This window comes from Delphinus delphis, chromosome X, assembly GCF_949987515.2.
Source record: "Delphinus delphis chromosome X, mDelDel1.2, whole genome shotgun sequence".
Taxonomy (NCBI): Eukaryota; Metazoa; Chordata; class Mammalia; order Artiodactyla; family Delphinidae; genus Delphinus; species Delphinus delphis.
The window spans coordinates 81,711,230-81,734,670 of NC_082704.1; the positions used below are offsets into that span (position 1 = coordinate 81,711,230).

General features: G+C 39.2%; 1 protein-coding gene across 4 annotated transcripts in view; it reads left to right on the plus strand.

Annotated features, from left to right (window-relative positions):
• Positions 1-23,441, plus strand: part of PHF8 (PHD finger protein 8) — a 96,246-nt gene that overhangs the window by 16,921 nt on the left and 55,884 nt on the right. For all 4 annotated transcript variants that reach the window (XM_060002129.1, XM_060002128.1, XM_060002130.1 and 1 more), the window contains exons 3-12: positions 4,212-4,297; positions 4,688-4,796; positions 6,904-7,064; positions 7,894-8,035; positions 8,756-8,942; positions 10,777-10,939; positions 18,174-18,261; positions 18,631-18,737; positions 19,980-20,071; positions 22,579-22,668. In XM_060002129.1, the coding sequence (XP_059858112.1) occupies positions 4,212-4,297; positions 4,688-4,796; positions 6,904-7,064; positions 7,894-8,035; positions 8,756-8,942; positions 10,777-10,939; positions 18,174-18,261; positions 18,631-18,737; positions 19,980-20,071; positions 22,579-22,668 (1,225 nt within the window). The remainder of the gene's footprint in view (positions 1-4,211; positions 4,298-4,687; positions 4,797-6,903; positions 7,065-7,893; positions 8,036-8,755; positions 8,943-10,776; positions 10,940-18,173; positions 18,262-18,630; positions 18,738-19,979; positions 20,072-22,578; positions 22,669-23,441) is intronic.

Here is a 23,441-nt window from a genome sequence, read left to right on the forward strand (position 1 = left end):
GGAGGTCAAGATATCAGTGAAGTCTGTTTTAGAGAAGGTGGGGACTAAAATCAGACTGCAGCAGTGGGTGAGAAAGTGTACACAGCAACTCAAAAAAATTCTTTTTATAGGTTTGGCCCTGGTAGAACATCTCTGGATAGTACAGTGTGGCTAGGAGTAGGAGAGAGACTTTTCACTGTATACGCTTCTGTACCTTTGGAGTTTCATAAAATGTATAATCAATACCTATTTAAATAAAAGTCATTGTGAAGCTGCATAGGATTAAACAAAGAAGATATTTAGCTCTGAAGTGGCAGAGAGGGGCAGAAAGGAGGCAGGGAAGGTCTTGCAAAGATCAGTGAGCTAGTTTAAATGCTATTGTGAAGGGGAAGGTAGAGAGGGAGAGGTTGAAGATACTGCAGAAAGAAGAGGGAATTTATTGAGAAGGTAAAAAAAAAAAAAAAAGATGTGACCCAGGTGGAAAAGCTGACTTTACAAAGAAGGAAAGATAGTTCTTTCGTTGTAACAGGAGGAAAAGAAGGATGCAGAAGGAGGTAGATTTGGTGTGAGAAGTTGAGGTAGTTCCCATCTGATTACTTCATTTTGTCTAAGAAGTAGGAGGCAGGGTCATTTGCTGAGAGAGAAGAGGAAGGCAGTGGGGGGTCAGAGATTTGAAATAGCCATTGTGGATGATGGTGGAGAGAACTGAGCAGGGAAATACAGGAGAATTGTCAGGCAGCATGACCCAGATTTTTTAAAATAGACTTTATTTTTTAGAGTAGTTTTAGGTTCCCAGCCAAGTTGAGTGGAAGGTACAGAGGTTTCCCATATGCCTCCTGCCCTCACATGCATAGCCTCCCCCGTTATCAACATCCCCCCCCACCAGAGTGGTACATTTGTTAAAGTAGATGAACCTACATTGACACATGATTATCACCCCAAATCCATAGTTTACATCAGGATTTACTCTTGTTGTTATACATTCTATGGGTTTGGGCAAATGTATAATAACTTGTACCCACCATTATGTCATTTTAGTAGCAGAATAGTTTCACTGCTCTAAAAATTCTCTGTGCTCTGCCTGTTCATCTCTCTTCCCCCCCCCAATCCCTGATGACCACTGATCTTTTTACTGTCCCCATAGTTTTGCCTTTTCCAGAATGTCATGTAGTTGGAATCATATAATATGTAGCCTGATTGGCTTCTTTCAAAGTTTCTTTCATGTCTGTTCATGGCTTGATAGCTTTTTTTTTTAGTGCTGAATAACATTCCATTGTCTGGATGTACCACAGTTTATCCATTCACCTACTGAAGGACATCTTGGTTGCATCCAAATTTTGGCAATTATGAATAAAGTTGCTATAAACATCTGTGTGCACGTTGTTATGTGGACATAGTTTTCAATTACTTTGAGTAAATGCCAGAGAGCACAATTGCTGGGTTGTATGGTAAGAGTATGTTTAGTTTTGTAAAAAACTGCCAAACTGTATTCCAAAGGGGCTGTTTTTTGCATTCCCACCTGCAAAGAATGAGAGTTCCTGTCGCTCCACCTCCTGGCCAGCATTTGGTGTTGTCAGTGTTCTGGATTTTTGGTTATTCTCATAGGTGTATAGTGATATCTCATTGTTTTAATTTGCATTGTCCTATTGATACAGGATGTGGAGCACCTTTTCATATGCTTATTTGCCATCTGTATATCTTCTTTGGTAAGGTGTCTGCTCAGATCTCTTACCCATTTTTTAATCAGGTTGTTCATTTTCTTATTGTTGAGTTTTAAGAGTTCTTAAGAGTTCTTTCTGTTATATTTTGAATAACAGTCCTTTATCAGATATGTCCTTTGCAAATATTTACTTCCAGTCTTTGGCTTGTCTTTTCATTCTCTTGACAATGCCTTTCACAGAACGGGTTTTTAATTTTAATGAAGTCCAGCTTATCAGTTCTCATTTTTCATGGATTGTGCCTTTGGTGTTGCATCTAAAAAGTCATTGCCAAACCCAAGGTTATCTAGATTTTCTCCTATGTTGTCTTCTAGGAGTTTTATAGTTTTGCATTTTATATTTAGGTCTGTGATCCATTTTGAGTTCTTTTTTGTGAAGGATGTAAGGTCTGTGTCTAATTCCATTTGTTTGCATGTCCAGTTGTTCCAGCACCATTTGTTGAAAAGACTGTCTTTGCTCCATTGTATTACCTTTGCTCCTTTGTCAAAGATCAGTTGACTATATTTCTGTTGATCTATTTCTGGGCTCTCTTTTCTGTTCTATTGATCTGTTTATTCTTTCATCAGTACCACACTGTCTTGATTACTGTAGCTTTATAGTAAGTCTTCAAGTCGGGTAGCATCAGTCCTCCAACTTTGTTCTTCTCCTTCAATATTGTGTTGGTTTTTCTGTGACTCAGATATTTTGGACAGTGTGAATTTATTGTGGCACCAATCCAATGGATGATTTTTCTCTAGCCATGTCCAATGGTCCAATGTTATATAGTTGGATTGAGCCAGGGTTGGGATTTGCACTTGGGAGTGATGTAAAGGCAGTGGGGCAAGTGAGTTGAAGGTATCTGTAAGAGAATGGTTGAAGTGAGGAATGATGAAATCTATGAACTAGATAGGGAAGAACGGTGAAGGCAACAGCAGTTGAACAGGTGAAAAGTAGGATCAAGGGATTTTTGAGGGCAAAGAACAGGTGTAATGAATGAGAGCTGGATGGATGTACTTGTGGTCAGAGTGTGATGTATGCATTTCATATTCCAGAGGTGAAGCAGTTGCAAGTGTTGACAAGGTCTGGGTGATGGCCATGAGAGTTGGTAGCTGAAATGGGAGTGGAGGCAGCAGTCTCTGAAGATGAGAAGGTCAATGAGCTAAGAGGCTGGGATATTAGGCCTTTATATCCATAATTATGTCACGTGGGAGGCTGGCAGGACTTGGGATGAAGAAGAATCTGTGAGCAGGTTCTTCAGTGAGTGAAGAGGGTATGTTGGGGAGATGAGTAGCTGATAGTGAAGAGGTATGTTGGGGAGATGAGTAGCTGATAGTGAAGAGGAGTGGGAAGAGCTATTGTTGGATGATATGAAACTCAGAGGAATAGGAGATCTTACACAAGGATAGAGGAGAGATGATCTCAGAGTCTCACTGGAAAGTCAGGGGGATGTTCACCCCCAGCCCAGCCCTGAGTTAGAAGGGTCTGGGAGAATGTACAACTTCTACCTGACCGGGTTCTAACACAGTGCTTCTTAGATTATCTGAGGTGAAGGACCCAGGGTATTTTGGTTTTTTTTTTTAAATTTCCAATTCATAATAGACCAATCCTTTTATAAAATAAAATGTCCTCAATTTATTGATGTGCAACAGGTTTACAGGGTTAGCACTCGGGAAGGTGGTGGGGTCCTGATCCTAGGAAGTCAGTCTTAGCCGAAATGGTTGGAACTCTGCCTTATTATTATGCTCCCTGTTCTCTGTGGCTGACCAAAGATTTTAGGAGATCTTAGCCAGAAGTTTTTTGGAGGGCTGCCGATGACTTCTTTGACGAGGAAGGCTTTAAATTTTGTGAGATTACCAGCTCACATACATGCAAACTCAGATTTTCAAAATTAAATAAATCTTTCTCAGACATTACAGTATGAAATAAATAACACATGTTCATTGTAGAAAATTAGAAAATACATTTAAGAGAAAAATGGTTACCATAATCCTTCACTCAGAGGGAACCACTGTTGACTATAAAATACTATTTTCATTTAATAAAGTAAATAGCTCAATAAAGTTTAAATGTTTGATTTTATGTTGAAATAATATTTTAGATATATTGGTTAATAAAATATTAAATAATTATTAAACTTAATTTCACCTGTTTCTTTTTACCTTTTTAATGTGGCTATTAGAACATTTAAAATTACATATTTAACTCACATTATATTTCTACTGGACAGCACTGCTCTAGAGTCTCTTCCAGCTTTGACCATTCTGAGTCTTAATGAAGCTTTATTGTCTGTACATTTTTAGCTCTGTCATAATTATTTTAGACCATTTGGTCCAATAGAACTTTTTGCATTGACAAAAAAGTTTGATAATCTGCCCAATATGGTAACCACGTGTGGCTACTGAGCACTTGAAATGTAGCTAGTGTGATGAAGGAACTGCATTTAAAATTTTACTTAATTGTGTACTGAACAGCACAGTTCTAGACCTTACGAAAAGTAAAATTTCCACAAACCTTGTCTGATTTTCTCTTTTCTAGTTGTGTTGGTGTTGAAGAGGAGAAGGCTGCTGACATTGACCTCTACCACTGCCCCAATTGTGAGGTCTTACATGGGCCCTCCATCAGTAAGTAGATCTTGGAGTTTTTAAGAGAAGGCAGTCCAGAGGAGAGACAAAGCAAAGGAAGCTTGGAAGGAAAATTGCCTTTTTGTCAGTGCTTCAGATTTGTCTCTCTTGGGAAATAGCAGAAGCCTGTGTAGGCCCTGCAGGCCAGCAGCTGCTCCACTGAGAGGGCAGAAGTGCAGAGTTTCACCTCCCTCCCTTACTTAGGGATTCCCCAGAGGAAGCACCTATCCTCACCAAGAGCTTTCCTGAGACTGTGAGGGCCTCCTTGACTCCAGATGATGCAAGGGGTTGTTAGATTGGAAGAGAAGCAGGATCTGCTGAGGCGTTTGCTCTTGGAACCATAGCTTGTAGCCATTTTGACTGACAGTGTCTTGTCTTTTACTGACTTAGTGAAAAAACGCCGTGTATCTTCAAAAGGCCATGATACACACAAGGGGAAGCCAGTGAAGACGGGAAGCCCTACGTTCATTCGAGAGCTTCGGAGTAGGACCTTTGACAGGTGAGGACCCCGTACTCCAAGGGCCAGTGAATGCCAGGGCTCTGGGAAGCTGGGGCCCATCTCTTCCCAGCTTTCCCACTGGCTGTCGCACTGGGTACCTCCACCATCTGGGGATGTCTGCAGGCCTCTGTGAGTTCCCTCTGGGGAGGGATCTTCTGTTTTAGTCAGTTTCTGAGAAACATTGCTAGAGTTTCATTTGATGTGCAGAGTACATTAAGGTCCACTTGTAGAAACTTTTGGTAGATAGGCAGTTTTCGCCTCAGTCAGGAGAGGATATTTACATGCACCCAGGGAATGCTATAACTAGAAGGAGTCTTAAAAATCAGACAGTTTAATTCTCTCATTGTAGAGAAGATGAAACTCTTTGGAAAAAAATTTTTTTTGAGTAGTCATGTATTTCTTTGAAAATCAAGAAAAAATTTTTTTCTTTTAGAAAATTAAGATGGGCTTATTAAATAAATTACTTGAATTGAGCAAAAATAGTGTTAGAAAAATTAATGAATAAAGCATTCTCTTTTGCTTAGTTTTTAATTCATTTGACCTTTTCCAGCTTTCCTATAATTGAAGTGTTATTTAGGATTATAAGTGTTTCTTCAACTTAATAAATTTTGTTTTATTTATTTAAAGGCAGTGAGTCCCCTTTCTACCCCAGACCCCTCAGGTCCCTTCTCCAGAGTCAACCAATTTCTTGTGCATTCTTTCAGAAATAGTTTTTGCTTATACAAACATATGTGTGTGTGTGTGTGTGTGTGTGTGTGTGTGTCCCCTTGTTTATTAAAAAACACAAACAGAAACACTTATTGTTCTACATCTTGCTTTTTTTAAAATCTAAATTATGGAGATCAATCCATAACAGCATATACAGATGTTCTTCATTCTTTTTCATGGATGTTTAGTACTCCACTGTATGGATGTATAATTTATTTAACCAGTCCTCTGTTGATGAATATTTAAATCAATTCTAGTGTTTTGCTATTAGAAAAAAAATGCACAGTGAATGTCTTTGTACTTAGGTTTTTGCATATGTGGGTGAGTATATGTGTAGATTTACTACCTAAAAATGAAATTGCTAGGTCAAAGGGTATGTGCTTTAAAAATGTTTATAAATATTGCCAGATTGTTTTCAAAGTGGCCACACTATTTCATACTCCCACTAGACAATGTGTGAGGGTACCTGTTTTCCTATATCCTGGCCAACACTGTTTATTATCAAACTTTTTTGCCTTTCTGATAAGATAAAAAATGAGATTTCATTGTTTCCACTTGCATTTCTTTAGTTATGAAGGAAGCATGTCTGTTATCGTACATTTATAAGTCATCTTTATTTCTTTCTCTGTTAACTGCCTTCTCAACATTGTTTAACAGTTTTTCTGTTGGGTTACTGCCTATTTCATACTGATTTGTAATAGCTTTCCTTGCAGAAAATTTTAATTTTTACTTAAATTTACTATTACTATTTATAATGATTACTGGGCCTTGTCTCTCCGATAATTTTTCTACTACTCTATGGCCTTATTTTTTCTAATTTGATCTTTGTTCCATCTAGAATTACTTAAAGAGTGAGATAGACTTTGATCTTAATATTTTTCCAGATGTTTGTCCCAACACAATTTGTCAAAAAGCCAGTCTTTTCTCCAGCATGATTTTAAGAAAACCAGAAACTCCTGTTTTCTAGTTAACGAAGTATGTGTGTCAAGAGAGTGGCTATAAAAATTGTTTTTGTTTTTAAATCAGTCTTTTCTCTTTATTTGCCAGTGTTTAAAATGGGGTAGTGCTGCTCTGGGTTAGAGTAATTTAGCTAAACTTGTCAGGTATGTCTTTTCTTCCTGGGCAGGCTGTTGAGTGATTTCTTCCTTTGTCATCTAGAGAAGAGCACCATATTGACAGGCTATCCTGGATTTAGCTTACCACTTCTGCCAGTGACCTGGCTTCTTGCCTTCGATAGGTCATTTCTTCCCTGGCAGGTGAAGTTTATGCCACTCATTAGTTGCCAGCCAACATTAGGTCCCCTCAGGAAGACCCCACCCTTTGGGTGAGTGACAGCATCCAGTGAGGCCTTCAGTAGCAGGGCCTCTAGGGTTCAGGCTTTCTCTCATGTGGCCCACAGCTCAGATGAAGTGATTCTGAAGCCCACTGGAAGTCAGCTGACCGTGGAATTCCTGGAAGAGAATAGCTTCAGTGTGCCCATCCTGGTCTTGAAGAAGGATGGATTGGGGATGACGCTGCCCTCACCATCATTCACTGTGAGGGATGTGGAACACTATGTTGGTAAGCACCACAGACCCTCTTAACTGTGACATTGTTCACTCCCATCAAAACGTATGACCCTTCCCCTCCAGTCTACGTTTTGCATTTCCTTTCTAGCCATCTTGGGAATTTGAGGTGAAGTGCCTTGCCCAGAGTCATTCTTTTTTTTTTTTTTTTTGCGGTACACGGGCCTCTCACTGTTGTGGCCTCTCCCGTTGAGGAGCACAGGCTCCGGACGCGCAGGCTCAGCGGCCATGGCTCATGGGCCCAGCCACTCCACGGCATGTAGGATCTTCCCGGACCGGGGCACGAACCCGTGTCCCCTGCATCAGCAGGCAGACTCTCAACCACTGCGCCACCAGGGAAGCCCCCCCGAGTCTTCTTAGGCAAAGCTGGAACCAAAATCCTAGCCTACCCTTCCTTTTCCTCCTAACACACCACAAAACCCCAGGCTGAGCCCCATCTTTTACCTGGGGAATTCCAAGGATTGTTATGGCCTCTCTGTCCTCTGTTGAGACGAAAAAGCCTTTGACTTTTGCCCTCACATGCTAGTTGTGTTCTGGACATGAGTTTTGGGGGATAGGAAGAGAAGTGAGGAAGCAGGGCCCAGGCAGGTGGATAGTACTGTGAGTGAGACTATGTGTCAGGCAGTTCTGTTGCCTTAGCAGGCCTGGACCTGGCACATAGGTCTAAGTAGAGTGTGAGGAATACCTACCCCCACTTCCCATTTATGCACATACAAATACAGTGAGAAGTTTTCAGTGTAAGGTCATTTTAGGGACTGGTTAGGGGATGTAAGAGTCTTCTCTGATCTCTGGGACTTGGTGCAGAATCCATCTCTTTACTCCAGGTTCTGACAAAGAGATTGATGTGATTGATGTGACCCGCCAGGCCGACTGCAAGATGAAGCTTGGTGATTTTGTGAAATATTATTATAGCGGGAAGAGGGAAAAAGTCCTCAATGTCATTAGTTTGGAATTCTCTGATACCAGGTAAGAGGGAGAGGGGTAAGTAAAAAGCCTCACAAAGTGCCTAGGACTTGTGATATACTGAGTGTATATTAGTGTTCCTTTCCCTTCTTCCCGGTGGTTTCTTCCTTTGGGATGAGGAGCTGGTTTATACTTTCTAGGGTAGCTGCTCACATTATAACAACCAAATCATATTTCTCCTTTACAATTTCTAGCATAGGATAGATTATACAGTAGCTATTTTAATTTTTGTTTCCTTCAAGATTTAGGACAGCTTTCTTAGACCTTTTTTTGGTGTTTAGATTGTGGCATGGTCACCGTTTAACTCCCAGGATAGGTCCTCTGTCCCAGGTAAACACTTCTTTACCTGGAACTGAGCCCTGAGAGGTTTCTCTAATTGTTCCTCATAAAGAAGACACTACAACATGGGGACAGTACAATACTGTTATACACCATGTGCCAAGTGAGTGGACCCGGGTGTGGAGATTCTGAGCATTTAGTGGAGGAAATGATCACCTTTGACTGGGGAAGGCTATGGAGCTGGGACTTGGGAATTCCAGAGCTGAGTGGAATGAGGATGCTGACTGGACTTACAAAAATAAGTGTCCTGTGTGCTCTTTGGGATTCTGTGGAGAGAACTTCTTTCTCTTATCTGAGTCTCACTGGGATGGGGGGCATTTTATTCAGGCTTCAGCCTTCAATTCCCAATCAGCTGACATCTGCTCTCCACCCCTTCCTTGATAGGCTTTCTAACTTTGTGGAGACACCCAAGATTGTTCGGAAGCTCTCATGGGTGGAGAACTTGTGGCCAGAGGAGTGTATCTTTGAGAGGCCCAACGTGCAGAAGTACTGCCTCATGAGCGTGCGGGATAGTTATACAGACTTTCACATTGACTTTGGTGGCACGTCGGTCTGGTACCATGTGCTCAAGGTAAGAATGGCTATGGCTTCTGAAGACAGCCAGGCCTTGGGCCTCCCTGTTTGTTTCAGGTGGCAGCATAAAGACAGGCTGCTAGGGCCTACCTGCATCCCAGATTCTATTTGGGTGACATTTCAACATAACTGCTCTATCAGGGTTGGGTACTGAGTGGATATGCCATATAAATTGTCTCTACTTTACAGTTTTGATGGTTAACTTTTATTTTTTTTTAATAACAGCAGATGCCTAAGGTTTTCTCTGACTGTTATCTTAATTGAACCAATCTGTACTCCTAGCGCTATGTATGGAAATGTCCATATTTACTGCAGACATTTCTGGTAACATGAGAAATTCCCTTTCCCCTCCAAGTTTATTGAGTTATAATTTGTATACCATAACGTTCACCTGTTTTAAGTGTATAGTTTGATGATTTTTGACAATTGTATAAATAGTTGCATGACTGCCACCACCATCAAGATAGAGCACGTATGAGATGGTTTTTTTTAATGTCAGCCTTTCTATAGTTTCCCTTTTAGTGGTCATTACAATTTTATAATTAGCATATTGATTGTCAGTGACTACAAAGGATTTTTGAGGTCTGGAAAATAAATTTCTTAAGTAAGTTTTATTGTTCTCCACCACTGTTCATGCTATTTAGCTTTCTTATCAGAAACGCCAAGGAAAGAGCAGAAAACTTGGATATGGCTCTTGTCCAAATGATCACAAATCTTGAGCTAGTTGTTTTCATTGGTTTATCATGAAGAAATTGGAGTGTGTAAATGAAAGTGCTATTATGCAAATGTTAGATTTAACTTTTTTATTTTTAAATAGTTTCTTTTTCATAGAAAAATTGCAAAAATAATAGGAAGATTTCCTGTGTGCCCTTCACTCAGATTCCCATGTTACTATTTTATTATACTCTTTCTTTCTCTGAAGCAAACATAATAAAATGGTTTTATATAAATATTTTTTCTGAAACACCTGAGAGTAGTTTCAGACAAGGTGTCCCTTTATCTCGTAATAATTCAGTGTGTATTTCTTAAAAACAAGGGTATTCTCTTATATAACCACAGTATAGTTATCAAAATCAGAAAATTAATATTGATATAATACTGTTATCTAATCTACAGATCTGATTCAAATTTCTCTAATTGTACAGTAAATAATTTCTAGTAGATAATTTTCTACATTGAAATGTATTATGAAATATTGGTTAAACTAATCAAGCTATGGGTTGGGGATATTTTTGTGCTAGTGGGGTTTTTTCTTTTCTGCCAAATTATCTATCTGGTGATTATCCAGGCAAAACATAGTTAGGAAATAATATGTTCTTCCAACAGATAATCATCCAACATATAATCTTACAGAAGTCCTTGGGTGATTACTGAACTTTTAAACTTTTATTAGCTTTGATTGCAGGTGTGAGAAGGAATGCTCTCTGTAAATGGCATTTAAAGGCAAATTCAATTTTCTTCTCATTAGTAATGTGGCCTTAAATTCTCCTAGGGCTAGTAATATTGATCTACTCATCTATAGAGGCCATTTTTCATTTGGCATTGCATCTAAAATAGGAGCCTTTGGTGTACATTTGTCTTAAGTTGACAATTTTGTTTGAAATGTCCTTTCCAAATTGTTTTTGTCAGTTTTATAGAAGCTTAAAAGTACAAAGTGCAAAAGGACTTCTGAAGTTTTCCAAATATATATATAAATGATCCTTGGACAGAAGGAATTCTAGCATACTACATGGTCTTGGAACATGAGAGAGAGAATATTCTTTTGGAGACTCCCAGAAGACTTCTCTGGAAACCTTTGATATTTTTGACATGTCAATCTTTCTTTGTTTCAGGGTGAGAAGATCTTCTACCTGATCCGCCCAACAAATGCCAACCTGACTCTCTTTGAGTGCTGGAGCAGCTCCTCTAACCAGAATGAGATGTTCTTTGGGGACCAGGTGGACAAGTGCTACAAGTGTTCTGTGAAGCAAGGACAGACACTTTTCATTCCTACAGGTCTTCCCTGGGCTCCTCTGGGAGGGTTTGAGGAAGGTGGGAAGAGGAAGAGAGCTTGTGGCACTGGAACCAACCCCTTCCCATAATGTGTTGATCTGATTATGTGAGATATCCCTCTCATATCAGTTGAAGGCTCAGAAGTGGACATCAAGAAAATTCGAGTGGTGGCCAGTGGGCAGTGTGGTTTCTTGGGGAGGTCCAGGAGGAAGTTGATAGCTCCTTTGCACTGGACTGATGTCAACTTGGTGGACAGATAGAAAACAGGACTCTTAGCCCCATGACTCTAGAGATAGTGACTGAGAGACTGGCATTGTAGACTATAAGTCAGAATGACCTGGGTGGGGGTAGGGTTTTTTTTCCCCAAAACAATAAAGGCCTAGGCTTCACCCCTAGAATTATGAAATCGTTGGTCTGGGGTGGGATCTGAGTGTATTTATTTTGAAAAAGTCCCCATAGTTGTCTCAATTTGGGGAAAGTTGACATCTTTAGTATGTTGAATCTTCCATGAACACATATGTCTTTCCATTGATTTAGATTTTTCTTGACTTTCTAATTTCTTAATTCCTTGATTTCAGAATTAGTGTTAAATTTTCTCAGAATGTTCAATAGAATTCTCTACTGCAGCCACATGGACCTGGAGATTTCCTTTTTGGGAAGTTTTTAATTAACGTTCAATTTCTTTAAACCTGTATTAGGCTATTCAAATTATCTATTTCATATTGAGTGAATTGTAAGTTTGTGCTTTTCGAGCAATTGGTCCATCTTATCTAAGTTGTCAAATTGATGTGTGTAGAGATAGTATTTCTTTATTATTCTTTTGATATCTTCCAAGTCTCTAGTGCTACCCTGTGTTTCATTCCTGATGTTAGTAATTTGTGCCTTCTCTTTTATTGTGTGTTAGTCTTAATGGAAGTTTGTCAATTTTGTTGAACTTTTTAAAGAATCACTTTTTGTTTCACTGATTTTCTCTGTTGTCTTTCTGTTTTCAATTTCATTGATTTCTGCTTTTATCTTTGTTTTTCCTTCTTTCTGCTTGCTTTGGGTTTATTTTGCTCTCTTTTTCCTGATCTTGAGATGAGAGCTTAGATTATTGATTTCAGACTTTTCTTCTTTTTTTATAATAAATTTATTTTATTTATTTATTTTTGGCTGCATTGGGTCTTCATTGCTGCGGATGGGCTTTCTCTAGTTGCGGCGAGTGGGGGTTACTCCATTGTGGTGCACAGGCTTCTCATCACGGTGGCTTCTCTTGTTGCAGAGCACGGGCTCTTGGTGTGCGGGCTTCAGTAGTTGTAGCACGTGGGCCCAGTAGTTGTGGCTCGTGGGCTCTAGAGCACAGGCTCCATAGTTGTGGCGCATGGGCTTAGTTGCTCCGCAGTATGTGGGATCTTCCTGGACCAGGGCTCGAACCTGTGTCCCCTGCATTGGCAGGTGGATTCTTAACTACTGCGCCACCAGGGAAGCCCTTTTCTTCTTTTTTTTAATATAAGCATTTAGTGCTATAAATTCCCCCCTTAGCACTGATTTAGCTGTGTCACATATTTTGATATGTTGTATTTTCATTTTGTTAAATGTGCCTTTAAAAAAATTGAGATATAGTGCACATACCATAAAAATTACCACGTTAAAGGGTACAATTCAGTTTTTAAAAAAATATTCTTGAAGTTGTGCAAACATCACCACTATCTAATACCAGAAAGTTTTCTTCACTTCAAAAAGAAACCCTGTACCTGTTAGCAGTCACTCCCCATTCCTTCTTCCCCCCCAGCCCCTGTCAACCCCACTTCTGTACTTTTCTCTGTGTATGAATTTGCCTTTTCTGAATATTTCATGTAAATGGAATCATGCAATATGTAGTCTTTTATGTCTGGCTTCTTTCACCCAACATAATATTTTCAAGGTTCATCCATGTTATCAGTACTTCATTCTTTAAATGGCTGAATAATAATTCCATTGTATGGATATACCATATTTTGTTTATCCATTCATCATTTTATAGACATTTGGGTTGTTTTCACTTTTTGCCTATTATGAATAGTGTTGCTATGAACATTCATGTACAAGTTATTGTGTTAACATATATTTTCAGTTCTCTTGGGTATATCTACCTAGGAGAGGAATTGCTGAGTCATATATATGGTAACTCTGTGTTTAACTTCCTGAGGAATTGCCAGACTGTTTTCTAAAGCAGCTGCATTTTCCACCAACGATTTATGAGGGTCTCAATTTTTCCACATCCTACCCAACAGTTGTTTTTGCCTGTCTTTATGATTATAGCCATCCTAGTGGGTGTGAAGTTGTAGCTCATTGAGATTTTAATTTGTGCTTCTCTAATGGCTATTGATTTTGAACATCTTTCCATGCACTTATTGTATGTTTATATATCTTTTTTTGAAGAAATATCTATTCAAAACTTCTGCCCATTTATTTATTTATTTATTTACTTGATTGTGCCAAGTCTTATTTGAGGCAAGCAGGCTCCTTAGTTGCGGCACACGAGCTCCTTAGTTGTGGCATGTGAACTCTTAGTTGCGGCATGCATGTGACATCTAGTTCCCTGGGCAGGGATCAAACCCAGGCCCCCTGCATTGGGGGTGTGGAGTCTTATCCTCTGTGCCACCAGGGAAGTCCCTGCCCATTCCTTAATTAGGTGATTTGTCTTTCTATTGTTGAGTTGTAAGAATTCTTTAAATATTTTGGTTTAGACCTTTATCAGATGTGTGATTTGCAAATACTTTCTCTCATTCTGGAGGTTGTCTTTTTACTTTCTTGATGTTGTTCTGTGAAGCCCAAGAGTCCCGTTTATCTGTTTTTTTTCTTTGCTTGTGCTTTTGGTGTCATATCTAAGAAACAATTGCCTAATTCAAGGTCATGAAGATTAACACCTGTGTTTTCTTCTGAGTTTTCTTTTTAGTTCTTACATTTATGTCTTTCATCCATTTCAAGTTAATTTTTGTATATGGTGTGAGATATGGGTCCAATTTCATTCTTTTGCATATGGATGTCCAGATGTCCCAGAACAATTTGAAAAGACCATTCTTTCCCCCATTGAATTGTCTTGATACCTTTGTCAAAAATCAGTTGACCATAGGCCATGTATTGGTTTATTTCTGGACTTTGAATTCTATTCCATTGATCTGTATGTCTGTCTTTATGACAGTATCACACTGTCTCAAGTTATTGTACACTTGTAGTAAGTTTTGAAATTGGGAAGTGTCAGCCTTCCTGGGCCCCTTGAATTTCCATATGAAGTTTTCAGCTTCAGGTTTTATATAGAATTTTTTTTTAGTGTTTGCTCTAGTTTTATGTATATATGTATACATATATAGATATATATGTATATGTACATAGACATAGACATATACACATATATCTATGTATATGTACATATATAGATAAATATGTATATGTATATATATGTATATATGTACATACATATCTATATGTGTATATTTATATATACATATATATCTATCTTATGACAGTCTACTGGTACTGACATTTTACCAGTTTGAAGAAAGAGTTGAAACCTTACCTCTTTTCACATCTCTTTACCCTTACCATATGTAATGTATTTGTCTTAAATATTTCCTCTGCATACATTAGAGCTACATCACATAGTGTTTTAATTTTTGTTTCAGCTGTCAAACATAATTTAGAATATCCAAGAGCAGGAAAGTCTATTGTATTTACCTGTATTTTTACTCTTCCATTGTTCTTCCTTCCTGGTGTTCCAAGATTCCTTCTCTTATCATTTCCTCTCTGTTTAGAGTTTCAGGGTAGATCTGCTGGCAACAGATTCTCTTAGTTTTCCTTCATCTGTAAATGTCTTGATTTCCCTTTCACTCTTGAAGGATAGTTTTGCTGGGTATAGAAATCTGGGTTGATATTTTCTTTCAGCACTTGAATGTTGTGCTGCTTCCTTCTGGCTTCTGTGGTTTCTGATAAGATTTTGGCTACCCTTTAAATTGTTTTTTTCCCTGTATGTGTCATTTCTTGCTACTTCCAATATTTTTTCTTTTTTATTTAGTTTTTCAGCAGTTTGACTATCATGTGTCTTGGTGTGGATTTCTTTGGGTTTATACTGTATATGTTCATCAAGCTTCTTGAATGTGTAGGCTTATGTCTTTTGCCATATTAGTGAAATTTTTAGGTATTATTTCTTCAAATACCTTTTCATTCCCTCACTCTAACTTTTCTTCTGAGTCTTTGATTATACAAATGTAACACATTTTGCTGTAGTCCCACAGGTTCCTGAGGGTTTTTTTTCTGTCCCATTGCATGGTTCTTTATTTTTTTGTCTTTTTTATTTTTACTGGCACATAGTTGATTTACAGTGATTCAGGTGTAGAGCAAAAAGAGACTCAGTTATATATATAGTATCTATCTTTTTTCAGATTATTTTCTATTACAGGTTATTACAAGCTATTGAATATAGTTCCCTGTGCTATACAGTAGGTCCTTGTTGGGTTCCTGAGTTTATTTTTCTCTCAGTCTATTTCTTCTCTCTTGTTCATACTGGGTGCTTTCTATTGTTCTGTTTTCAAATTCTCTGATTCTTTTCTCCATTGTCTCCATTCTTCTGTTGAGTCCATTGTTTCATTATATATTTCAGATGTAGTATTTTTTAGTTCTATAATTTGTACTTGTTTCTTATTTATAGCTTCTCTTTCTTTTGTTTGTTTGTTTCCAGCATGCTTGTAATTGTTCGTTGAAGCATTTTTATGATGACTCCTTTAAAACTCGTGTTATATAATTCTAACATCTTTGTCGAACATTATATTGTATAATTCTGGATTTTCTTTTCTGTTACTCAGATCTGTTTGTCTATTCATATATCAGTATCATATTGATTTGATTACATTGGTTTTATAGAATGTTTAATATATGATGAGGCAAGTCATGCCCCCCTCCTCCTACCCCCATACCCATCTGCTTTTCTCTTTTATAGTTTTCTATTCCCATGCATTTATTCACCCATCTTTGAATTCTTTGCTGGGTCTCACATGATGTTTATTTTTTTGTACACTGGGCACTTGGTAACTGGTGAATTGAATTTGTCTACTAGAGATTTGAGTTGGATTCATTTGCATCTTGGTAGAAATTCCCACAAACTGGGTGCAATCTACTGAGTTCCACAAGCATTTCATGTCTACTGTCTGCCCCAACATTGGGCTAGGTGCTAGAGATAGAATATGGATAGGCTCTTCAGTACTAATAGACACAATAGAGATATTCACCAGAAGTTTTGGGAGCACAGAGAAGAGCACTTAGTCTGGCCAGAGGTTTGTGAAAATCTTCTCAGAAGAGTGACACCTGAAGAGTAAATAGAGACTGACCAAGGAAAGAAAGGCAGGAAAGCGCTCTCAGATAAAGGGAAAGGCATAAACAAAGCAAAGATGTGTGAAGCAGTTTATGGATACTGGAGCCTAAAGACCAAGGGCTGGGAGCAGATGAAGCTGAAAAGGTTGGCAGGCTGAACTTACTTCAGAGGCAACTGGGGACTACTGAAGATTTATTTGTTTATTTAATTTCTAATGAAATATTTCAGATGTAGCAAGAGATATAAAGAATAATATAATGAACATTTATGTGTTTATAACTGAACTAAAAATATAACATATTACAAACATATTTGAAGCCTTGTATATACCTCTCCTCAATTACATTCCCATTCTGCCCTCTCAGAGCTAGCTGTTGTCCTGAAGTTGATGATATCATTCTCATGCATTTTTATCCCTTTATTACATAGGTATGCCTTAGTAAGCAGTATATAGTATTGTTTTACATGTTTTTGAATGTTATATAAATGGAATCAGATGTATTTTTCTCAACTTTTTTCTCTGAACATTATGATTGTGAGATCCATGTGGATCTCACATGGATTGGAGATCCATTATGATTGTTGATACATGTGGCTATTGTTCATTCATTTCACTTGCTTTCTAGTATTCCATTGTATGAGTATACAGCAGTTTATCTATTCTTCTGTGGATGTACATTTCATTGAAGAGTTTCAAGCAGGAGGTGACATGGGCAGATTTGCATTTCAGATATATCACTTAGGGTTGAGATGTGGAGGATGGACTTCAGAGGTTGAGATTGGTGTGGAGCAGTGGTTTACAAACACTTTGGACTCTGGACCTGTTTATACCCTTAAATATTATTGAGGACCCCAAAGAGCTTTTATTTATGTGGTTTATATTTATTAATATTTACCATATTATAAATTAAAACTGAGAATTTAAATATATTTATTAGTTCATTGAGGAAAAAACAAGAATAAACCCATTACATGTTAGCATAAGTAATAATTTTTATGAAAAATAACTATTTTCAAACTAAAAAAATTTAGTGAAAAGATTGACATTTACATTTCTGCAAATCTTTTTAATATTCGGGTTAACAGAAAACTTCTGTGTCCTCAAATCTGCTTCTGTGTGTTGTGATATCATGTCATGTACCCCTTGAAAAACTCCACTGTATACTGAGGGTTAAAAAGACAAATAACATCTTATTATCATGAACATAGTTTTGACCATGCATATGCTCTGAAAGAGTCTCAAGGAGCCCCAGGATTCCCTGGATCACGCCTTAAAGAACCACTGGTGTTAGAGGAGCCAGTTTGTAGGCTGTTTCAAATAGCATAGGTGAGAGATAATGATGGATCTGAACCAAGCCATTAGTAGGATGGATGGATGAAGAAGGGGAGATGAATATGAGAGAGATGTAAGAAGAAAAATCAGAAGGTCCCAGAAGGCAGTATAGGGTCAAGGGCAAGGAAAATAATTTAGTTTCAACTAGGTACATCCTTCACAACCAACCTGTGAAGTGGATATTTAGATATAGAAAACGGCAAGATTTGAACCCAGGTCTGTCTAACACAAAAACTCTTTGTTTTACCTAGCGCAGAGTTAGAAGGGGTAGTCATGGCAAGGAGGTGATGCCTTTCTTAGCAATAAGAGAGAGGGTGGGTGAGGCAACGAAGAGATTTTGAAGTGCAGAGAAGGGAAGTAGAAGGAGTTTATTAACCCCCAGGTTGGTCCAGTTCAGGGTTATAATGATGGCAGACTTGGCTAGGATGGGCGTTGGGAGAGTGGAGGAAGCTAGAATGTTCTGAATTACTGCCAGGCTGGCTGGTCTAAGGAGTTGTGTTTGAGCTGAGTGGGCAGTGGTGATGTCCAAAGAAGAAAGGCCCTCTGCCAGCTATGTTTTTTGCCTTGTTACACTGCAGGATGGATCCATGCTGTGCTGACCCCCGTGGACTGCCTTGCCTTTGGAGGGAACTTCTTACACAGCCTTAACATTGAAATGCAGCTCAAGTGAGTCCTGAAGCTCTGGTGATCCCGAATTGGCCATTCCCATCTGCTAGAGTCCTCAAGTTCTCCGGTATTGTGAGGAGTGCAGCATAGAAGGGAGGCAAGATGATCAGAAAGGAATGGATACTGGTTTCTGATGATGTTCAGTCTGAAGATGAATACCTCTTCCTCACTTAGTAGTTATGTGAATTTTGTCAAGTCACATAAACTTTGAGCCCAAGTTTCCTAACCCATAGAGTAAGGTCTTAGAGGGTAGTTATGAGGATTAAAGATAATGGATACAGAGCATCCAGAGCAATACCTGATACATAGTAGGTGCCTAGTAAACAGGGTCCTTGTTATCATTGTTATTGTTGTGCCTACTTCCTCCAGAGCCTATGAGATTGAGAAGCGGTTGAGCACAGCAGACCTCTTCAAGTTCCCCAACTTTGAGACCATCTGTTGGTATGTGGGAAAGCATATCCTGGACATCTTTCGAGGTATGGAGCCCTTTGCCAACTGTCCTTTTTGCCCTGCTGCCCTGACCATGTGTGTGTGCACATGTGCACATAACCATCACCTCAAATCAAGATACAGTACCCATCACCACAAAGATCTTTGTAGTGTTACCCATTTATAACCTCACCCACTCTCTCCCCCTGAACTATCCATAACTTCAGGAAACCACTGATCTCTTTTTCATCTCTGTAATTTTGTCATTTCAAGAGTGCTATAAAAATGGAATCAAAGGATGCGATCTTTTGAAATTGGCTTTTTTACTAATCGTAATGTAGGGTAGGGCATGGATTTTAACTTTTTTATTTAGCAAAGGGGACTGAGAAAATTGGATCACAGTGAAATTATTCCTATTTCCTGCCAATTAAAATAAGAAACTCAATCGGTATAGTGTCAGAGTTCCCTGGATGTGCTTCCCCTGGGGACAAGGCCCAGTCCTGACTACCCATCATTGGTTTGGTTCCTGGGTATCAGCCCAGGTAGAAGCCAACCTGCTGGGTTTCCTCTTTCCTGGTCTGCTTGGAAATAGAGTGGCTCCCTTACTCAGACCTGAGATTCTTCAAGGTGACTTGGCCAGGAAAAGTTACAAAGAACCTCAGAGGCCAATGAGTACACTCTCTTATGAAGTACCTCAAGCCCTTATTCTGCCATCTAGACAGACGGTCACTTAAATGTTCATTCAGAGGCTGGATGACTAACTGCTTATTATTTTCTGTTCTGAACAGCTTAGTTCAGTAGAAAATTCTTTATTGAGCCTAAATCTGGATGTTTGTTATAACCTCCTCCTGGAGTAACTCAGAACAAGGCATTAATGGCTCTTCAGATCTGTGTAGGTGGCAGTTGTCCTCCTGAGTGTTCACATTTTGAAACCCAAGAGGCAGAATAGTGTAGAAGGAGCACAGGCCTCAGATTTAGACAGATGAGGTTTCAGTCTTGGCTTTGGCACTTACCAGATGTGGCCTTTGGTTGTCTCTTTGCCTCTCTGAGCCTCATTTCCTGAACTATAAAATGAAGATAATGATATCTGGCTTATAGGGTTGGGTATAGGATTAAATGAGATAGTAGATGTCAAGGTAGTCATAAAATGAACACCATTATAAGAACTGAGATATGGAGTTGGGCTCAGAACCTTGAGCATTTTCTCTGGTTGCCTGAAAAAAACTAACAAGTCCTTCACTTCCCTGCATGGCTTCTTTGACACTCTACCTTCCTCTTTCCCCCTTTAGGTTTGCGAGAAAACAGGAGACACCCTGCCTCCTACCTGGTCCATGGTGGTAAAGCCCTGAACTTGGCCTTTAGAGCCTGGACAAGGAAAGAAGTAAATATACTTATTTCTCTACCTACTTTAGAGGTCTACTCTCAGCAGGGACTGGCTTTGGGAAGATCCTCTGGGGACGTGGAGGAAACTAGGGAGGTTTGTGGGCTCCTAGGATTAGAGTAGAGGACTGGGCTAGGACTCCTTGGATTATATTTTTAAACCTTTCTTTCTGATTATGAAAAGTAATACCTGCTTACTGTAGAGAATTAGAAAAATACAGAAGAGTGTAAAGAAGGAAAAACTTCACCTGCAATTTTAACTCAGAGGGAATAAACATTAACATTTGGGTATACTTTCTTTTGTTTTTTTAATATTCATTTTTAAAACATGATTGCTCTCACCCTGTACATATAATTTTGTATCTGAATTGGTTGGCTTATCTTAATTTTTCTGTGTCACCAGAGTTCTCCACAAACATTAATAGTTACATGATATTATTTTGCAGGGATGTACCATCCTTACCTAACCACTTGTTTATTGTTGCTTATTTATTTATTTGGGGGATAGTTCTAGAAAATCGTGCAGTAAATAGCTGTTTGCATCAGTCTTTGTTTCTCATCTCTTGATTGTTTCTTCAGGATAGATTTTTAGAAGAGTGATCACTAGATCAAAGTATGTGAAAAAATGTAAGACTCTTGATGCATACTGCCAAAATGGCTTTTTAGGAATATACCAATATCCATCTATCCAATTGAATACTAAACAGCTATAAAAGAGATTAAGAAAGCTCTCTATTTACTGATTTGGAAAGATCTCCAGAATTTATCATGTAAAAGTGTAGAACTGTGTGTATAGTGTGCTACCTTATGTGTAAAAGGGGGGAAAAGAAGAATTATATTTGTATGTGCTTGTATTTGACTGAAGACACAATCTGGAGGGATGCAGAAGAAACTAATAAAAGTGGTTACCTGTTGGGGTGGGCTAGGGGAGCTGATGGCAGGGTCAGGTAGATACTGAGGCTTTTCAATATATATCTTTCTATATTGTTTGATTTTTGAACTACGTGAATGGATTACCTACTCAAAATGTTGAATTTATTTAAAAACCAATTTTAAGAAATGCAAAAAAAGGAAATATCAATATATTCTTTTATGCTTCTGATACTCTTTGTAGATTCCTTCCCCTGCATACAGTAGCCTGAGGAAACTTTTCAGCCACTGCAGGCTTAAATGTGCACAATCTCCCCATTTCCTGTTGACAGCCTTCCCCCCAGATATCCTTGGACTTCATGTTTTGGGCCTTCTTTTGCTCCCTGGACTCAACTGCACCTGGGCCTTAGCCTTCGATTCTGTTTTGCCACATCCCTCAGGTGTGGCTACCTTGGGTTTCATCTCTGACTCTGCATCCACACTGACCCTCCCGCGAAGTGAACTTCAGAGTGACTCTGTCCCAGGAACACCAAAAGGGAGGGAGGTGGGTAGGTCCTAAGCACTCATGTCCTGAGCCAGGATGGCCTCAGGGACCAAAGGATGGCCCCAACAGTGTGACCAAAGGGAGCTGGAAGAGAGTAGGACACAGAACTGAGGAGCCACACTCATGGGAGAAGTCTTTTGTGAAGTGCAGACGACTTCTCTTTTGTGAAGAGAAGCAGTTGCTCCTTCACCCTTCCAGAGCCCCTGGGCTGGGAGGAGGGAGCTGTCAAGGTTATCCAGCTGGGTCACATGGGTTCTCAGCCCCCATTACTGCCCAGCCACCAAAATAAATTCCAGATGGATTAAAAGAGTTAAAGGAATCAAACCATGGGAAGCAAGGAGGAAATGCTGAGGAATTTTTATCAGTCCTCTGGATACAGAATTCAAGTCAAAACTGGTGGAAGAAGTCACAGAGGAAAAGTTTGAGCTGTCTGTCTGCATAGAGATGTATTGATAAATAAGATTGCAAATGAATTAAAAGAGAGACAATCAACAGGTCTCTCCCTGGGTTGCTGTTGGGCTAGCTGTGGGCTTGTAGCTGCTCAACATTGAGTTCTATCCTCACAAGTGGAGAGGCTGGATTGTCCCCAGGGATCTTGCTGAGGTTCTTGACTTTCTGAGGGGTGTGGTTCAAGCCACAACTAAGTTCCTCACACCTCTTGACACTGTCCTTTATCAGGTATATGTTTTGCAAATATTTCCTCCCAGTCAGTGGTTTGTCTTAACAGTGTTTTTCTAAGAGAAGTTTTTATTTTTTAATAAGTCTAATTTATCAGTTTTTTCTTTTATGGTTCATACTTTTTATGTCCTAAGAAATCTTTGCCTAACCCAAGGTCCCAATGATTTTCTCCTCTGTTTCCTTCTAAAAGGTTTATAGTTTTAGATTTGACATTTAGGTCTGTGATCCATTTTGAGTCTGTGTGTGTGTCTGGTGCAAGATATGGAATGAAGTTCTTGTTTTGCATATGGATATCTGATCAGTCTAGTACCATTTGTTAAAGAGACTACCCTTTCTCCATTGAATTGCCTTGGTAACTTTGTTGAAAATCAGTTCATTTATGTGTGGATCTATTCCTCATGCCTTTTGTTTGACAGGCTCTGCCAGACCACGAGGATGAGATCCCAGAGACAGTGCGGACCGTACAGCTCATTAAAGATCTGGCTAGGGAGATTCGCCTGGTGGAAGTAAGAAGCATGGGAGCAGGGGAGGCGTTTGGGAAGGGCTCAAGGCTCAAGTGGCAGGTCAGGCTTTTGCAGTTGGCATGAGAGCTCAGGGGAAGGATTGGGAAGACCCCACCAAGGACCCTATTCATTCATTCATTTATTCATTCATTCAGATAATTATTATGTACCTCAAGCGTGCCACATGTTGGGCTAGGTGCTTAGGATACATAAATAATACAGTGCCTGCCCACAAAGAACTCACAATCTAGTAGAGGAACCTGGGCAAAGTTAACCTGTCTAAGCCTCAGTTTCCTCATGTCTAAAGTGGGGATAACTAATAACTACTGAGGGATTATTAAGAGGATTGAGTAAGATAATACAGGTTGAGCACTAAGTATAGGGCTTGGCACACAGTAGGTGCTCAGTAAATTCTGCTGGTGGGTCATGGTGGTCGTGGGTGGCAGAGGTCATAGTAGTAGTAGTAGTAGTTGTTGTTATTAATATTTTGACTCAGTCTCTACATTCTACAAAATGACAGTTCTCCCGGGTTGAAGATGATTACAAAGCCATGTTTCAACAGGTGGCATATACCACGAGACAGTAAGGTGCAGTGGTAAGAGACTCAGAGAAACTTGGGTTCTGGTTCCTGCTCTGTCATTTGCAAGCCTTTCAGAGCCTCAGTATCCTTATCCACCACCTTTTCACAGTTTTGTTATGATTAAGAGCTAATGTATATAGAGCCCCTCGCACAGTGCCTGGCAGAGTAAGTACTCAATAAATGTGAGCCATTGTTA